The following is a 20,021-nucleotide window of genomic DNA, read 5'->3' as shown; positions in this document are numbered from 1 at the left end:
GGGCAATTAGGAATGGGCAATAAATGCTGGCCTTGCCAGCGACGCCCACAGCCAGGAACGAATTAAAAAAAAAAAACCCAGAGACTGGTGTGAATGTGGAACACACTACCACAGGGAAATGGTTGAAGCAAATGGTACAGATGCATTTAAGGTGAGACTGAAAAAGCATGAGGGAGAAGGGAATGGAGGGTTATTCTGATAGTTAGATGAGGAAGGATGGGAGGAAACTCGAGTGGAGCATAAAATGCCAGCACGGACTGGTTGTGCCGAATGACATGTTTCTGTGCTGTATATTCTATGTAATAACATCAAGGTTTTGGGCCATGTTAGCACATTATCGATATGACATTTTTAGCAATGTACAGTATCTGTCAATACTTTTAAAGAACTATAGTTGCTATAAAATCCAAATGCATTCTAACTGAAATTGAACTAAATAGAATCAGCTCATGAAGTTTTTCACCAGCTTTGAGTGTAGATAAACAAAACCTCTTGTCCCTCAGAACTCCATTGAAACCAGATATTTACTACTTGTCCTTTACCTATTGATGACAGGTGGCACACGATTGTTTGCATTATGACCAGTCTGTGCTATCGGGTAGTTATGTGAGGTGGGTGCAAGAGGTGAATGAGTTGAACAGTATTTTGAATGTAGCACTTATGGTAGTGTCATTCATTTCACAGGTTCTGTTTTTAAAAATATATGTACATTGGGGAATTATGTATTGATCAAAGTGAGGGAAATCAGTGCTAGGGAATTAAGCACTTTCTTGCCTTTTATCACCAATTGCCAACATCAAAAACAGTAGATCAAGTGCAGCACAGCCTTGATACAGGTTTAAACTCAGTCTGTTCTTCCTCAAACAATGCTTTAGCTCCATCCTCAGACGAGCACGCAACTTGCTCACAGTGTGAATGGTCTTTCCAAGTGAGACTGTCAGTTTGGTGTGAAAGTATGGTCAGTTTTGCAATGTGAACCTTTGATCACTAAAAACTGAATTAAGATTGGACAAATTTGTTTCACTTAAGACTCCTACATTTGGCAATCAAAGGAAACTTTCAACCCCTCTGTCTAGTCTGGATTATAACCTGGATCCCAGCATTGAAAAAAAGTGTGTCATCTCTCTGTAGCTTCTTATTCCACCTTTCAAAAACTAACCACTGCAACTTGTTTGAGACAATATACAATAACTCACTTCCCTTCTCTTATCTGTATTTAGCTATACTTATGATATTGAAGCTGTCAGCTGTGATGAAGCTCTTGTAGATGTAACATCAATTTGTGCAGAAACTGGGTTGACACCTGATGAGATAGCAACTGTTATTCGCTCTGAGATCAAAGAAAAAACAAAATGCACTGCATCAGTTGGAATGGGTATGTATCTAAGTACTAGAAATTACACCTTTAAATAATGTGCAATATTGAATATATTTATAGCATTTTCATTTCAGAATAGAAAAATTATTTAAGGCAGGAGATACTTGTCTTAGAAAGAGTGCAACAGAAGCTTACTAGATTGAATCCTGGGATGAGAGGGCTGTCCTATGAGGAGAAATTGTGTAGAATGGGCGCCTATATTCTTTGATCTCATTGAAACGTATAAAATTCTTAAGAGGTCTTGACGGGAGATGTAAAAAGGCTATTTCCCCTGGCTGGAACGTCTAGAACTAGGGGTCATAGTCTCAGGATAAGGGGTTGGCCATTTAGGACAGAGATGAGTGGAAATGCCTTCACTCAGAGGATTGTGAATCTTTGGAATTCTCTACCCCAGAGAGCTGTGGATGCTCGGTTGATAAGTATATTCAAGACTGCGATTGCTAGATTTTTGGGCACTAAGGGAATCGAGGGATATGGAGATCGGGCGGGAAAGTGGAGTTGATGTAGAAGTTCAGCCATGATCTTATTAATGGCAGAGCAGGCTCGATGGGCCGTATGGCTTACTCCTGCTCTTATTTCTTGTGTTTTTATGGCGCTTTGGAATAGTTCGCTGCCCATGTTCTATCCCGCATCATTCCCATTCAGCCATCACCCTTGTGCTCACTGACTTGCATTCCCCCCAACGTCTCAAATTTGAAATGCTCATCCTCATGTTTAAATACCTTCATGGCCTCGCCCCACCTCTTTAACCTTCTCCAGCCCTATAACCCTCCAAGAACTTTGCATTCCTCCAACTCTGGCCTTTTCTGCATCCTTCCACTTTTAACCCCATAATTGGCAGCCATGCCTTCAGCCGTCTAGGCCCTAAGCTCTGGAATTCCCTCCCTATATATCATTCTTTCTGTTAATTGGGGTTTGTGAAAATTGTTAAATGCTATGCAAATCATGTCAAACTGGACAGCATAATTACTGTAAAGATTCTGCGATTCAGTTAGTCACATTTTGAAGCTATCATAATCTGCTCGTCACTAACGGAGGGCCTGTAGCTATGTTCATGTATCAATTCTTCCATGAATCCTAACTTGTCATTTCAGTAACCTAAAAGCATTAAATAAATGATTCCTTATTTAATATTGCTCCTTTCAAAATAGTACGGCGCAAGTCACCAGCATATCGCTTTGTGCCTCAGTAATCATAGGGTACCTCAATAATGTAATTAATCATTTTTTTAAAAATTCTTTTAAAACTGGTATGCTGGAAACCATTCCTTATCCAAAGATACACCATTCTTAAACACTAATTTGACCCTTAAGCAGCAAACAAGAGGTTGGATTTTCAACAAACTTGTTGAGCAATTAATTGATTCTTTTGGTATGTATGCGCTTTTATCTACAAATGCTGACTCGGTACAAACTTAAGGCACATTCTGATATTGAAATTATTTACTGTAAAATCAGATATATTGGTCACACTGGTGCATAAAGTTTGTAGGTCATAGAATATGTAACTTTAGCACTGGTCAATCAAATTTTGTATAATATGCCATATGCCCATAATTGTTACATAATATAAAAGGTAACCTTTATCTGACACTCTTAATCTGCTACTTCACCTATGCTATTGTTGAAAAATTTCAAAAACTTTATAATAAATTTATGACCTTAATTTACATTACAAGTCATGTGTTTATGACCTCACTGGAAATATTTTATTTTATTAGTGCTGTATTATGCATGTATGTTTGAAAATTGTAGCTTTGATTTCTAGTCTATGCTGAGATTTCTGATCTCAGTCATGTGATAGCACAGACACTAGAATACATCTCACTGCCCTAGCCTAGGAAGGGGAAGATCAACCAGGTCCTCATTACTATCCACTGACCCATGTTGGAAAGCATGTTGGTGGATACCAGGACAGGACTGGGATCACTGTGCTGACCTGGATTGAAAAAACACTCATTGTCTAGGCTTGTGCATGAAGCATGGCTATTTGGGTGAGGTACTGGAGGACAACTGAGGCCTGTAGAATCGTACTCCCAAGATGGGTTGATGCCTTTAGGAGGAGAGGTGATAAAATTAGTCAAAAAATGAAGATCTGTAGGAGTTCCATTTACTGACGGGTACTATGTTACATCATTATTGATGTTCTGTTCAATAGGATCAAACATTCTGCTGGCCAGAATGGCCACCCGTAAGGCCAAACCAGATGGACAATATTATTTAAAACCAGAGGATGTTGATGATTTTATCAGAGATCAACTTGTGAGCAATCTACCAGGTAAGTCTGATTGCTTGGTATGGACAGTTTTGACAATTGACATCTCTTGGAAATGTCATAAACCCTAAAGAAAGAACTTGCATTTATATAATGCCTTCCATGTCCCAAAGCATTTCATAGCCAGCTAAGTACTTTTGTAGTCAATGTTATAATGTAGGAAAATGCAGCAGTCATTTTGCATACAACAACAATTTGCATTTATCTAGTGTCTTTAAAGTAGTAAAACGTCCCAAGGCCCTTCACAGGAGCGTTATCAAACAAAATTTGACACCGAGGCATATAAGGAGATACTAGGATAGATGAACAAAAGCTTAGTCAAAGAGCTAGGTTTTAAGGAGCGTCTTAAAGGAGGAGAGAGAGGCAGAGAGGCTTAGGGAGGGAATTCCAGAGATAAGGGCCTAGGCAGCTGAAGGCCCCACCAATGGTGGGGCGCTTAAAATCGGGGATACGCAAGAGGCCAGAATTGAAGGTGCACGGCGATACTGGAGCGTTGTAGGGCTGGGGGAGGTTACAGAGATAGGGAAGGATTTGAAAGCAATAATGAGAATTTTAAAATTGAGGTGTTGCCGGACCGGGTGCCAATGTAGGTCAGCGAGCACAGGGGTGATGGGTGAACGGGACTTGGTGCGAGTTAGGATACGGGCAGCAGAGTTTTGGATAAGCTCAAGTTTATGGAGGGTGGAAGACAGGAGGTCAGCCAGGAGAGCAGTGAAATAGTCAAGTCTAGAGGTAACAGGCATGGAGGAGGGTTTTAGCAGCAGATGAGCTGAGGCGGGGTGGAGTCGGGCGATGTTACGGATGTAGAAGTAGGTGGTCTTGGTGATGGAGTGGATATGTGGTCGGAAGCTCATCTTGAGTTCAAATACGACACCAAGGTTGCAAACGGTTTGTTTCAGCCTCAGACAGTTCCCAGGGAGAGGGATGGAGTTGGTGGCCAGGGAACGGCAAGGTCCCACAAACAGCATTGAGATAAATAGAGTACAATATTAGCATTGAGTATTATATTACTTCATTGTTGATATTGTGTTCGATAGGATCGAACCAAAAAAATGAGATCTATAATAGTAAATTTAAGAAATAAAAAACCTAACCTATTTTACACTGCACTTTCATTTGCAGTGATATTCCCCTTTAATTAGTGACAAGAATATGGCTTTTATTCAACGTATATAATATGTGATTTATGGCCAAAAGTTGTATGTACTTATAGAAGTACAGCACAGAATCTGATCATTCAGCTCAACAAGTTGGCAGCGATGTTTTTCTCCATATGATCCACCCAGTCTAATTGCACTGTCCAGCTACCATTTAATATTCTGCCTTACCTACCCAGCTTATGCCACTTTGCCAGGCCCAATTAATTTTATTTTCCGCTCATTATAATATTCCGGTGAGAAAGTAGTATGCAGCTTATTTTAAAAAGAAATTAGTGAACTTTAAACAATCATATTTTTGGACAGTCGACATACAAATAAGTAGTCAAATATTCAACTTAACAGTTTATATAGGATGGCATTTGACTCATACTTATTCTGAGTAGCTTGACATGATATTCTGTTCAATATCTTAGTTTTAAATTCCATTTTTTTGCCTCAGACCCAGTGTTTTTTTAAAAATCTGACAACAGAATATGTCTGAGGCCACCTTATTCATGGCCCAGATGTTCTACTGTTAGAGGGAAGATTCTCAACTTGGATATATTATACAATGAATAATCAGATATTGAGATTTAAAAAAGTTAGAGTAAGTGACATATATGATTTTTTTTAAGTCAAACCATTTTAGGTTGCTTTTATGTAATGCAGTTCAAATTAGTGAATTTTTGATGAGGCTGTTAATTTTCTGACTGATTTTTGAAGTAATTAGAAATTGAGTGTGAACATTTACATTTTTGGCAAAAATTATTAGGAGTAGAAAGAAAAGGTCAGGGTAAAAGTAAGCCATAAATCATTTCTTTGTTTATAGTAGGAGAAAAATGCCAGGCGAATCCTGCAGTATGATATTAAGCACTTTTTTTTCTCCTCATCATCATTTCCCTCTCCCTATTTACATTGAATTGATATTGCTGCTGATGTTGTATTTAGGAGTTGGAAGGACATTAGAATGCAGAATGGCATCCTTTGGTGTTAAAACCTGTGGAGAACTCCAACAGATTTTGATGCCAAGACTTCAAAAGGAATTTGGGCCCAAAACAGGCCAAATGCTTTACAGATTCTGCCGTGGTCTAGATGATAGGCCAGTACGGACCGAGAAAGAGCGGAAATCTGTATCTGCAGAGATCAACTATGGTATCCGGTTTAGTCAGGTAAGGTATTTGGTAATATTTTTGCGAAGTCACAATCCAGTATTCATGTGAATAGTTTTTTTGCACCTCAACCTGAGTTTCATTCCGATTAAATGATTTGTAAACAATCTGGTTGCAAATCTCTACTGTCTAAAATAAGCATTGTAGGTGAAAGGGTGGTATCTACCAGCTAAAATGAGAAAATGTAACCTATTCTAGCACTTTTTTTCTGTCTGTGTAGAGACACTAGTATTTTTAGAATTTCCCCATTTTCTTTTCTGTGGGGAAACATTTGACTATGCATGCTCTGTTCTTGTGATGGCACAGCTAACCTCGGCCCCTATTTCATTTTTACTTATATTTTTCCACTCCTTTCCTCCCCCCCCCCTTTCCTTTTGTTTCTCTCTCACACCTGGCAGCTATCTTTTGCCCTGCCAGTACACTTTACACCTAATCCCAGCCTATTACCATCTCGTCTAGCTTCTAATCTCTTTTACTTCTTTTGGTTCTTTTATTCTTTTGTCCGATCGCAGCCCTGCCTTCGATCTAGTTCCTTTTCTCTCCAGTTTTGAAGAAGGGTCAAACCCGAAACGTCAACTCAAATTTCTCTCCACGGATGTTGCCTGACCTGCTGAGTTTTTCCAGCATTTTCTGTTGTTATTTCAGAAATTCACTAGATCAGAATCACAATATTGCACTTTACTCAATAATTAAATTGCATTAGAGGATATCCCATGGAATTGCTCACAAGTAGTCTGGGATCTGTAGCGAAGTTCTAATGTTTAGCGGCTAATCTGTTCTTTAAGGCCATTGCTCAATTACTTCCTATAGAACTGCAGAAATATCGGGGGGAATTTTAACCCAAAAAAGCGGGTGGGTTGGGGTCCAGTGGGAAGTTAATGTTAAAAATCTGAATCCTGACCAGAACTCTCCTCCAACCCGCCCACCTCTGGTTTTAATGGAGGCAGGCAGCCAACCCGCTCCCAAGAGGCAGGTCGCCCATTTAAATATTAAAATGAGGCTGGCATCAGATTTAACCACATTTTAAATTTAAGAGTGGCTGGTCGCGTTTTGCAGGCCTCGTGAAACCCACCAGCTGATGGAAGGCAAGGACTGCTGGATCTAGGAGGTAAGTGCCTTTACACTTATATCCTGGATCTAGCGTCCCTGCCTAACCCCCCCCCACAATAGGAGACACCACCTCAACAAGCCCGCCCCCCCCCCCCCCCCAATGCTCCTTCGATGATGCTTCTGGTCCCCCGATGAGCTCCCGCTCCTCTGATCAGCCGCTCTGGCCTTCCGATGAGCTCCTGGCACCACCACCACCCCCAGCTCCTCAATCTGGCTGGCTGCGGGTGGGAAACAGGTTTCCAATGCATATCGGGCCCTGCCGTTAAATTCAGCGGGGCCTGTGGGAAACTCGTTCTCCCGGGGTTCCCGACTGCATCCGAGCCCCCGCCGCTCCCAACCCGCCAAAGTATTAACATTCCGGCCATCAGGTCTGGAGATGACAGAGGCATGGAAGAAGGTTTTGGCAGCTGTGTGGATGAGTTAGGTATACAGGTGGGTTATGGTGATAGGTTGGATGTGGGGTTTGAATCTCACTTCTGGGTTGGGGCAGGATATTGATGTTGCATGGCATCGGATTCAACATGAGTGGGCAGAGGGATGAAATTGACACCTGAGGTGTGGAGTTTCTAGCATGAGTGGAACAGGATGACGTTGGTCTTGACTATAATGAAGTGGAAAAGTCCTGGTTCATCCATGACTAAATGTCAGACAGGTAATCAAACAGCATAACTAGTCATGGAACGTAGGCTGGTAGTGGAGCAGTGATGATATGTGTCATCCACATACATATGGCAGCTGATTGCATGTTTATGGATATCAGTGAAGAGCTTCATATAAATGAGAAATAGAAGGGGCCAAGGATGGAACCTTGGTGCATGCCAGAGGTGACCTATTGGGAATGGGACAGGAAACCATTAAGAGGAAAGGTACTGGCATTGTTGGGACAGGTAGGAGTGTAGCTATATGAGGTTGGTGCACAAAGGTAGACAACAGAGGAGAAGCATTGGGGCAGATGGAATGATCAACCATGTTGAAAGTTACAGAAAGGTTAAGGAGGAAAACCACACCGGATTTTGAGCAGGATAGTCTGGGTGTAGTGCAGGAGACAGAAACCAAACTTGACGGGCTTCAAGTAGTGCATGGTTGGGTGGTGGTAAAGTGTTTAAGAATCTGAGAAAGGAAGGGGATGTTTGTGATGGAGTGGCAGTTAGAACGGATGGATGGACCAAGGGTGGGAGGTGATGATGGAAGTTTTGAAAGGATGCTGGTTAGTGATGAGGAAAATGGGAGACTGATTATGTCTACAAATATTTGGCCAAAGTGACAATGTTGAGTGATCAGCAAATAGCTCACATAGGATGATCGGGAGCAGGTAGTGAGTGTCAGTGACATGATGAGTCTGAGAGCTTTGGGAGAAGTTGTTGAGGATTGAGATGAGCAAGGCTAGGAGTTGTCCAGGGTGTGGCTGCCAGTGGCAAGAATGGAGGTTGCAAGAGAGGTAGACCTATGAGGTGGTTTTCAAAGAACAGCAAGCGTGAGGAGCTCATGGATTTCTTTGTCCCCTAAATTGAGACCCTGATTATTCCTCAGCTTCCTCTTGCTCCCAACCCAATCTCCCCAAACCATTCCTATGCTAGACCTGTAATACGTTTGTTTTCTCCCTTGCTCTCTCCCTAGCTGAGATTTCGTCTCCCTTTAAAAACTGCCATCATCACCCTCCCCTTGAAAAAATACCCTTGATCTTTGTCCTTGCTAACTATCTCCCCATTTCCAACCTCCCTTTCCTCCCCAAGGTCTTTGAATGTATAGTTGCCTTGAACCTTTGTGCATTTTCTCTCCCACAACTCCGTTTGAATCTCTCCAATCCATCTTCCACGCTGCCCATAGCACCAAAATCACAAACTACATTCTTCGTGACAATAAACACAAAAAATGCTGGAAACACTCAGCAGGTGAGGTGGCATTTATGGAGAAACAATGGGTTAAAGTTAACTCTGTTGGAAAAGTTAACTCTGATGTTGGTAAACCTGTTGACAGCTAGAGGCAGTAATGGAAGATATGAACTTCAACATAACAGGAAGGCTAGAAAATGGAATGGGGAAACCCCTGTATAAAAGAAATATTTTATATATAAATAAAGCACTCTATGATTGTCTATATTTGTAAAGATTTTTGACAATTTAGAAGTGGAATGTCATGAGCAAGTGAGTATATGTTGTAAGTTTTGTTTCTGCTTATGGTGTGCAAGTCACTTTTTGTGCTAAAGGTTTTGAATGGTAATATTCTTGTCTTCTTTCCCTCCCTCAGACTAAAGAGGCTGAGGTATTTCTTCTCAGCCTTGCGGAGGAGATCCAGCGGCGACTAGAAATGTCTGGAATGAAAGGGAAACGTCTAACTCTTAAAGTAATGATGAGAAAAGCTGGTGCACCTACAGAACCGGCTAAGTTTGGTGGGCATGGAATTTGTGACAATGTTAACAGGTATGCTGAATTGTAAATGGATGTTTCTAAAACTAGATCCATTATATAATGCCAGTAAGAAATAATATTTTAGACAGATATCGCCAAGATAAATTCACAGATGAGCTACTTTAGATTCCAAGTCATTTCCCCCCTCCCCTAACACACACATCTAAAAGTGTAGCAATTTACTTGAAGATTGAATTTAAAACCGACTCTAAAGCAAAATGATTATTGAATTTTCTTTTTTGCTGTTAAACCTTCCAGCCATTAGCATAATTATATTTCTGCAGTTCATATCCAATTGCACGAGCACCAGCGTATCCTATCCTCATTTTGTTATTCTGGTCATCAGTACGCCTCTGATTCTGATTCTTTTTTTCTTGCTAGCAACTGTTAAAGCCCAAATAATAATGGACACAGAATGGAGTAGGTTGGAGTTAAAGACAGAAAACCTCAGTATACGAGAGATTATTGTGAAAAGAGCTCAAGTCAACACAGTGTCCTTGGCTGCAATCTGTTCCAGGATTGCAATTTGAGAATATTTAAATAAAAGCAGCTTAATGGTATACTTTTATGACCTGTAATTCCTTACATGATGAGTTCCAATCTCGTATTTTGTTGCCTGGTGGACGTAGCGATTTGAAGATGAGATACTGCCCCAGAGAAAGTCAGTAAAATATGAAGGGTTAATCAATGCAGCTCCTACAAAGCTTCCTGAAGACTAGCCTAAAAATGGTATGTGTGGTGTAGAGAACCAGGTGGTATATTAAAAATATGCAAATTTTCCAGATGTGTTCTCGTGGTGCATGAGCAAGTTAAAACTTCTGAAAATTCCCCAGTTGGAACAGATAGGGCTGGATTTTGATACTGGAGGTATATAGGAGGCGGGACTACAACTTTTGGGGTTGTAGTCCTGCCTCCATCGAGTTGTGGCCAACCCACTCGATTTTCACTTGATTGACCTTGTTGAGCCCGCCCAGCGGGCTTAGCAGGCCAATTAAGGGCCGCCCGGCAACAGATGATGTCACAGATTGATATTTCATCCGTCAAGAAATTTTGACAGATGAAATATCAGCGTTTGACAGCTCTTTGAAGCTGTCAAACACTGACAATCTGTACTCTAAGTTAATTCCTTCCTCTCAGGCTGATTTAGAGATCTCTCCAGAACAGAAAGCAGAATGCTGCAGATTTTGACAGCTCGCGGCCATTCTGCTTTCTGTGCCGGTGAGATGAGGGACTCCCGAGACCTGAAGGAAGGAAGGCTGTAAAGATAAGTAAAACTTATTTAAACACTTTATACACACACCAAACACTCTGCACTCATGCACCCATCACTCACCTGAACACCGGACATCTCGAACCCGACGGTCCGCCTCGCTAACTTGGTGTGGTTTGGAGCCGTCGGGAATCCCACACTTCAGGGATAAAAATAGGGATTAGGCTAAAAACTGCCTGTTAACTACCTGTTAATTGGCGCTAATCCCCTTCCCGCCTCGGGGAAGTGGCTCCCAGCACAGGTCGGGTATCCGCCTCCTTTGAAACTGGCATGGGGGCGGGATGGGTTCGTGCCCCCCGATTTCACAATTTTAACCCCCCACACGCCTCCAATCCCGCCTCAGCGGCCCAATGAAAATCGAGCCCATAGTATCATTTGAGGCTAGTTCAGTTTCTTAAAAAAAGGGTTCTTTATTTAGCCAGAAGTTATGGGGATATATTTTTGAATCATATTGTCACATCCTGTTCTGAAACAACTTGATGAGCTGGATGGACTGAATGACTTTTTCTCATTCCTATAAAACTAGTATTGCTATTTCTGTTTTCTAAAAATTGTTTTTAGGTACAGGTACAGAAAATAATCAAAAATGCTAATGGAATGCTGGCCTTTTTATCTAGAGGACTAGAATACAAGGGGGTAAGTCAAGCTACAGCTATGCAAAGCCCTGGTTAGACCACACCTGGAGCACTGTGTTCAGTTCTGGGCACCACACTTTAGGAAAGATATATTGGCCTTGGAGGGAGTGCAGTGTAGATTTTCCAGAATGGTAACTGGACTCCAAAGGTTAAATTACGAGGAAAGATTACACAAATTAGGGATGTAATCTTTGGAATTTAGAAGATTAAGGGGTGTTTTGATCAAACTTTTCAAGATATTAAGGGGAACAGATAGGTTGATGGAGAGAAGCTATTTCCGCTGGTTGGAGAGTCATGGGGACATAGCCTAAAAATTAGTCAAGCCTTTCAGGAGTGAAGTTAGGAAACACTTCTACACACAAAGGGTAGTAGAAGTTTGGAACTCTTTTTTTGCAAATGGAAGTTGATGCTAGCTCAATTGGTAATTTTAAATCTGAGATTGATAAGATTTTTGTTAACCAAAAGTATTAGGCGATATGGGCAAAGCCGTGTATGTGGAGTTAGGTCACAGATCAATCATGATCTCATTGAATGATGGAACAGGCTCGAGGGGCTAAATGGCCTATTCCTGTTCCAATGTTCTGTTTAATTTCCCAAAATTATTGTGCAGCAAAATAAGTAAAAATAGTTTGCTTAGTTGCAACCTACACAAAGTCTTAAAGGGTCTTTAAAATGGTCTATGTAGAAGCATAGGTTATGGCACAGAAACGAGCCATTTGGCCCATTAAACCCATGTTCATGTTTTTCTCCATGAGTCACCTAATCTAATCTCACTCTCAACAGCACTCCAAGCGAAAACAAGTGGAACATCTTTAGAGTTATAATTCTGAGCTTGAAATCGATAATCGGGTTAAAGTTGAGGATAATTTGTACAATAACAACCTAGTAAACAGCAGTCAACATGGATTCAGAAAGAGAAGATCCTGTCTGACTAACCACCTTGACATTTTTTGAGGAAGTGATAATCCAAGTGGACTGAAAAGCCCCATGACGTGGTACATCTTGACTTCCAAAAGGCTTTTTGGATGAAGCTTCACATGAAAGGCTATGAATGTAACTCAAAGCTATGGGGGGTTAGGATAAACCTTGGGAATGCATAAGGATCTGGCTCAGTAAACACAATGAGCGCACGTTATGTCAGAGTGGAGGGAAGTACGGAGGGGGATGCCTCAGATTGAGACCACTACTGTTTCTCTAATTTATATAAATGACCTGGATTCAGAAACTCAATGCAATGTGCTCAGATTTGCAAATTAAACCAAACTAGGAGGAGCAGTGGTATCAGAAAAGGCAGCTCGGAAATTACAGAATGAGTTGGACAAAATATTTAAGTGGGTAAAAGCATGACAAATGAAATTTAATGCAGAGAAGTGTAAAGTGCTATACATAGGAAGGAAATAGATCACACACATACTCCATAACTGGTGCTGAAATAGCTACAGATGAAGTTAAACGAATCCTAGGGGTCTTAGTAGAGTTGATGTTCAATATGTCCAACTAATTCAAAGCAGTAATCATTAAAGGTAATAGAATGTTGAATAATTAGGCCAAAACCATAGAATATAAGTCAAAGGCGGCTATGATCAGCTCTGGTCAAACTGCACCTTGAATACTGTGTCCCGTTCTGGTCATTTAAACATGATGGAGACATTCCTCGTTGAACTTTCTGAATATAGAAGGTTAAGTAGCATCTTCTGATACCACTCCTAGTTTGGTTTAATTTGCAAATCTGAGCACTTTGCATTGAGTTTCTGAATCCAGGTCATTTATATAAATTTGTAGGATTTTGAAAGGAATTGATAGGGAAGATAGAGAAACTTTTTCTACTGGTGGGGGAGTCTAGGACAAGAGGGCATACATAACCTTAGAATCAGAGCCAGGCTTTTCAGGAAACAAGTTAGGAAGCACTTCTTCAAGCAAAGGGAGGTGGAACTCTCTCCCACAAAAAGCAATAGATGCTAGATCAATTAATAATTTTAAATCTGAGATCGACAGTTTTTGCTAGCCAAAGGTACCAAGGGATATGGCCCAATGTGGATAAATGGAGTTACAAGACAGATCAGCCATGATCTCATTGAATGGTGGAACAGGCTTGAGAGGCTGAATAGCCTACTCTTGTTCCTAAGTTTCCAATTCTTGAGCCATGAGGCTGTTCCCAAGTGTCAGATAGCTGAGTTAGTGGAAAAATTGGTGAAACTAGGGCTCTTCACCCGTGAAAGGAAATGTTTAAGAGGCAATCTTATAGACGTATATAAGATAGTAAATGCTATGGAAAAGATAATTACAGAAAATGACTTCATAGTAAATTACATGAATAAGATAAGGGGACATGGGTTCAAACTAGTGAAAGGACAGATAGCAAAGTTTGTCTGCACACACAGTAATCAATACATGGAATGGACTTCTAAATTGATTAGTGGAAGTGGAAATCCTGGAATCATTTAAGAACTAGTTGCATGTTGCAATGAGAGGAACTTGAGGGTATTTCTGGATGGATGAATCAAGATGTGCTGAATGGCATCCCTCATCTCTGATTGTCTTGTGATTGACAAGGTTTTAGTATTTTCTTCCTTCTATTTTCTCCTCCCTTTCCTGTAGGAGCTGACTCTAGGTACAGTTTCACAGTGCTGGCCACCCTCCAGGATCTTGCCCAAGTGGTAGTACTTCATGTGGGAGCCAGGGCAATTCATATTGCCAATCTGGTCAACCTTTATCATAGCTGAACCCAATCATGTTCTTTCATGACCTCAACACACATGCATACTTTCCAGCAGCAGTCACTGGCTAGCTGTCAGTAGTTGGAATTCTGGACGATTTCCCTCTGTTTCTCACCCCCAAATTCAGTCATGCTAAATCAAATTGTACCACCATTAATGCCACAGTGACTGAGATGACCTAACTCAGCACAGAAACTAAACCTGGAACCTTCCTAGTCTGCATGCTTCAGTACTGCACCATGATGCGGATTTACCAACTAAACCATTGTGGAGCTTTCATTGTAGTGTTCAAATATATATCATAGTCTAAGGAATAATTTATCTCTACATCAATATTTTTTTCCACTGTCTTCAATAGCAACAGCGCAATGAATCTGATGAGTGTCTCTGCCTTTTCTTGCTCAGTCTCCCAATGTTTTATCCTCTCTCCTTAGTCCCCAAGGAAATATGGACCTGCTGTTGAATTACACATCCTCTTAATCAAATATGTGCTTATACTTATCTGCAGACCGTTAAGTGGGTTAAGTTTAACTTTTTAACCACATCCTGTTTTGCATATGCCAAATAATGTAATGGCAATATACAGAAAAATAAAGCAACAATATGACATGAAACTGAATTGCGCTCTGGATTTGTTTGTTTTTGTTCTCTGGATGTTGGTGATGCTAGTAAGCCTGCATTTATTGTCCATTCCTGGTGGTTGCCCTGAGCAGGTGGTGCTGGGCTGCCTTCTAGCAAATGTTTTTTAAAAAAGAGTCAACTACCCAGACTAGATGGAGTGGCAGGTTTTTTTCCCTAAAGGGCGTAAAGGAACTAGTTTGTTTCTTTTATAACAAAACCTCTGGGTTGCTAGTCGGATATCATGTCACTACAGTACCGTACCCCTGTTCTTTTGGGCTAAGTAGCCTAGTAACACTCATCTTTTTTCTCATGTATGATTGTGTATTTTATGAACCGCCTTGTATTTCCAGTTTCCATGTCCTCCAATGGCACCCAAATTTATCCCTTTATGTAATAGGCTACTTTTCATATCTGGCATCTGTCTAAAGCATCCCAGTCTTCCCATAGGATGCTGAAAAATAATTCCAAATGCTTTTAGTATTTTTTAAAGATTGTCAATGTTTCTATTATGTTTTTTAAGATTAAGATGCTTTAAATTTAAACCTTGTTTGATTCGTCATGGATATATACAAGAAATACACATTTCACATTATTTACAATGTGTCCACCAAAGTTACCCAAATCATTTTCTTGCATTTTTAACTAATTTTGAGTGGGGAAGTGGAAGAGAAGATTCAACTGTTCTGGGAGAAAATCTAATGAGAAAACCTGGGAAAGAAAAAAAGTTGATAGATATTTAACAAAATAAAATTACATTCCATCAAATCCCCTCTTATTCTATGTATTGTGATGTTTTTGAATCCTCAAATTAAGTTTGCTTATTTTATGTCAAATTCAGATGCATCAAATTATTCATCTCTGCCTTGTAGCACTGAAACACTAACCACAGAGATGATCTGTGACAACAGTCAGGTGCAAAGCTTCCTGCTACAGCAGTGCAACTTCTTGATTTCATTTTAGTTTTTAAGCATGTCGCAATTGTTTATTGGAGCCCTCTTAAGGGGTTTTGTTTAGAATTTGCTTTCTATAATGATGAAAAATAGTCATTTTTGTGATTAGAACAAAATCATTGTGAAAATAAAACCCAAGTTTGTTAATTTTTTTTAAGCATTCAACAAGCTTCATTTTAATATCTCAAACTAAAGCACTTTATAGTCTTTTTCATTTCTTTCTTGATTTATTATGTTAATATATTAATTTAAATATAGAATTCTGAGGGAGTGGATTTTTAAAGTTGGTTTTCATTTGTATTAATAACATCAATATAGAATTTTTTCATAAGCCGAGTGGCTAAATGTGTTCTGGTCTTGCCTGCTTCGAGTTTTTATCCTAACTACCCTATTTCTCCAAATTTGGATTCTGCAGAAGTGTGACATTGGACCATGCAACATGCAGTGCTAAGATAATTAGCAGAGAGATACTGAACATGTTCCATATGATGAAGCTGAATGTGACAGATATGAGAGGGGTGAGTTAAAATCTTTCTGTTGAAAATTGGTGGTCACTATTTAAAAATTGCCACCATTATAAAATCAAAACTTTTAAAATGTTTTATGTTCTTTAGCTAAGTCTACAATTGTGCTGCTGCATTGTGAAACATTGATTTAACAGCATAAAATTTGGGAGCCAAACACCAAACTCCCAGAATCCAAATTAAAAGAACAGTGTTAGGATAGCACATTTTGCAGTTGTTTTGTACAGCTCCTAAAGTAAATAATGTTTCCAGTGGCAGAAGGATTGGTAACCAGACGACACCGATTTAAGGTGAACCAGAAGCGACATGAGGAAACATTTTTTTTTACACAGAGTTGTTGTGATCTAATATGCACTGCCTGAAAGGGTGGTGGAAACAGATTTAATAGTAACCTTTAAAAGGGAATTCGATAAATATTTGAAGGGAAAAAAATTCCCAGGCTGTGGGGAAAGAGGGGGAGTGGGACTAATTGGATAGCTCTATCAAAGAGCTGGCAAAGGCACGATGGGCCGAATGGCCACCTTCTGTGCTCTTGTAGTGGTACCACCGAGTGTCCCTTACTTATTATACATAATTCCCTTTTAACTTAACAATGTGTATATATATATAGTTTACCTGTACGGGGCGTTGCCCCTTTAAGAACGCGACCTGACGCGGGCAAACGCGAGCTGGCTCAGCTCGGCCTCCCGTTCACACGGCAATCGCCGGCCCAGCTCGGCCTCCCGCGGCAATCACCGGCCCAGCTCGGCCTCCTGCTCCCGCGGCAATCGCTGGCCCGGCTCAGCCTCCCGCTCCTGCAACTTCGGCCGCAACGGCCAGCTCCAGTGCCGGGTAAATGTGATAACGTCATCACGCAATTCACGTGACCGCCCCAAGCGCGGGCAAACGCGATGACGTCATGTCGCAAGTCACGTGACGCCCCAAGCGCGGGAAAACGTGAGCAACGCGATGACGTCACGACACAAACGCGATTACGTTATCGCGCAAACCTCCGGACTGCCTAGTCAGTCCTCGTGGCGTTCCCGCTGGGGAAAGACCGGTTCCACAACTCTCCTGCATCGTTCTACGTTGTTTGCTGTACTTCATCTAATTCAACATTAAAATCCTGTTTGTTGTTCTTCCGAGTCAAGCTCCATTATTTGTTAGGAATACGCCTATTCCTACATTGGTGACCCAACGACGTGAGGACGGGAATTCATCAAAACCTACATTGGTGACCCCGTCTCCGTGAACGTTTTTCACGGACGACGCGCACAGCCTGAACCCCATCTCTGTGAACGGTTTCACAGAAGCAGAGCCTGACGAACAACAACCGACGAACACCAATTCCTACAGTGGCGACTCCGTCTTTACGAACGTATTCGCAAAGGAAGCGCAGCCTGGAGGTGATCCCGTTTTTCACGAACGAAACGCAGCCAGACCCCAATTTTTTTTTTTTTTTTTTTTTTTGTCAACGATTTTCACAAAAGAAGCACGCCATGGAAGCATCAGCCGTTTCGCTGTCGCTACCGCAATTCAGGGAGCAGCAATCGCACTCATGCTTTCTTCAGGTAGAAGCCCCGTTCGCCAAGAACATCGATGCGGCGCAGACCAACGAGGTCTCCGTTTTCGTCGGCTCGACAGCCTAACGGATCGTCCGCCTCCACGACATCTCCCAACGCAACAGCAAGTATGAATCCCTCCAAGCACGGGTTCCGCAGGTTTTCGGGCCCACAAGATCGGAGCGCGCCCCACCGGAGATGCCACGAGGACTCGCCCCCCGCGAACCGCGAGGACTCGCCCCCCCCCCCGCGAACCGCGAGGACTCGCCCCCCCCGCGAACCGCGAGGACTCGCCCCCCCCGCGAACCGCGAGGACTCGCCCCCCCGCGAACCGCGAGGACTCGCCCCCCCGCGAACCGCGAGGACTCGCCCCCCCCGCGAACCGCGAGGACTCGCCCCCCCCGCGAACCGCGAGGACTCGCCCCCCCCGCGAACCGCGAGGACTCGCCCCCCCCGCGAACCGCGAGGACTCGCCCCCCCCCGCGAACCGCGAGGACTCGCCCCCCCCGCGAACCGCGAGGACTCGCCCCCCCCGCGAACCGCGAGGACTCGCCCCCCCGCGAACCGCGAGGACTCGCCCCCCCCGCGAACCGCGAGGACTCGCCCCCCCCGCGAACCGCGAGGACTCGCCCCCCCGCGAACCGCGAGGACTCGCCCCCCCCGCGAACCGCGAGGACTCGCCCCCCCGCGAACCGCGAGGACTCGCCCCCCCCGCGAACCGCGAGGACTCGCCCCCCCGCGAACCGCGAGGACTCGCCCCCCCCGCGAACCGCGAGGACTCGCCCCCCCCGCGAACCGCGAGGACTCGCCCCCCCCGCGAACCGCGAGGACTCGCCCCCCCGCGAACCGCGAGGACTCGCCCCCCCGCGAACCGCGAGGACTCGCCCCCCCCGCGAACCGCGAGGACTCGCCCCCCCCGCGAACCGCGAGGACTCGCCCCCCCCGCGAACCGCGAGGACTCGCCCCCCCCGCGAACCGCGAGGACTCGCCCCCCCCGCGAACCGCGAGGACTCGCCCCCCCCGCGAACCGCGAGGACTCGCCCCCCCCGCGAACCGCGAGGACTCGCCCCCCCGCGAACCGCGAGGACTCGCCCCCCCGCGAACCGCGAGGACTCGCCCCCCCGCGAACCGCGAGGACTCGCCCCCCCGCGAACCGCGAGGACTCGCCCCCCCGCGAACCGCGAGGACTCGCCCCCCCGCGAACCGCGAGGACTCGCCCCCCCCGCGAACCGCGAGGACTCGCCCCCCCCGCGAACCGCGAGGACTCGCCCCCCCCGCGAACCGCGAGGACTCGCCCCCCCGCGAACCGCGAGGACTCGCCCCCCCCGCGAACCGCGAGGACTCGCCCCCCCCGCGAACCGCGAGGACTCGCCCCCCCCGCGAACCGCGAGGACTCGCCCCCCCCGCGAACCGCGAGGACTCGCCCCCCCCGCGAACCGCGAGGACTCGCCCCCCCGCGAACCGCGAGGACTCGCCCCCCCCGCGAACCGCGAGGACTCGCCCCCCCGCGAACCGCGAGGACTCGCCCCCCCCGCGAACCGCGAGGACTCGCCCCCCCCGCGAACCGCGAGGACTCGCCCCCCCCGCGAACCGCGAGGACTCGCCCCCCCCGCGAACCGCGAGGACTCGCCCCCCCCGCGAACCGCGAGGACTCGCCCCCCCCGCGAACCGCGAGGACTCGCCCCCCCCGCGAACCGCGAGGACTCGCCCCCCCGCGAACCGCGAGGACTCGCCCCCCCCGCGAACCGCGAGGACTCGCCCCCCCGCGAACCGCGAGGACTCGCCCCCCCCGCGAACCGCGAGGACTCGCCCCCCCCGCGAACCGCGAGGACTCGCCCCCCCGCGAACCGCGAGGACTCGCCCCCCCCGCGAACCGCGAGGACTCGCCCCCCCGCGAACCGCGAGGACTCGCCCCCCCCGCGAACCGCGAGGACTCGCCCCCCCCGCGAACCGCGAGGACTCGCCCCCCCCGCGAACCGCGAGGACTCGCCCCCCCCGCGAACCGCGAGGACTCGCCCCCCCCGCGAACCGCGAGGACTCGCCCCCCCCGCGAACCGCGAGGACTCGCCCCCCCCGCGAACCGCGAGGACTCGCCCCCCCCGCGAACCGCGAGGACTCGCCCCCCCGCGAACCGCGAGGACTCGCCCCCCCGCGAACCGCGAGGACTCGCCCCCCCCGCGAACCGCGAGGACTCGCCCCCCCCGCGAACCGCGAGGACTCGCCCCCCCCGCGAACCGCGAGGACTCGCCCCCCCCGCGAACCGCGAGGACTCGCCCCCCCCGCGA

The 20,021-nt window shown here is 45.2% G+C and overlaps 1 protein-coding gene across 6 annotated transcripts in view; it reads left to right on the top strand.

Annotated features, from left to right (window-relative positions):
* rev1 (REV1 DNA directed polymerase) overlaps positions 1 to 20,021 on the top strand; it is a 151,409-nt gene that overhangs the window by 80,735 nt on the left and 50,653 nt on the right. For all 6 annotated transcript variants that reach the window (XR_015079734.1, XR_015079735.1, XR_015079733.1 and 3 more), the window contains 5 exons: positions 1,221 to 1,375; positions 3,536 to 3,655; positions 5,740 to 5,960; positions 9,318 to 9,490; positions 16,087 to 16,189. Coding sequence is in view for 3 of the 6 variants with exons in the window: in XM_085998919.1 (XP_085855045.1) it covers positions 1,221 to 1,375; positions 3,536 to 3,655; positions 5,740 to 5,960; positions 9,318 to 9,490; positions 16,087 to 16,189 (772 nt within the window). In the remaining 3 variants the exon portion in view is untranslated. The remainder of the gene's footprint in view (positions 1 to 1,220; positions 1,376 to 3,535; positions 3,656 to 5,739; positions 5,961 to 9,317; positions 9,491 to 16,086; positions 16,190 to 20,021) is intronic.

The sequence above is a fragment of the Somniosus microcephalus genome, chromosome 10 (genome assembly GCF_052327205.1).
Source record: "Somniosus microcephalus isolate GS21.2 chromosome 10, FLI_Smic_1.0, whole genome shotgun sequence".
Taxonomy (NCBI): Eukaryota; Metazoa; Chordata; class Chondrichthyes; order Squaliformes; family Somniosidae; genus Somniosus; species Somniosus microcephalus.
The sequence above is the reverse complement of the archived record's forward strand: the minus strand, read 5'-3'. Positions and strand labels throughout refer to the sequence as shown.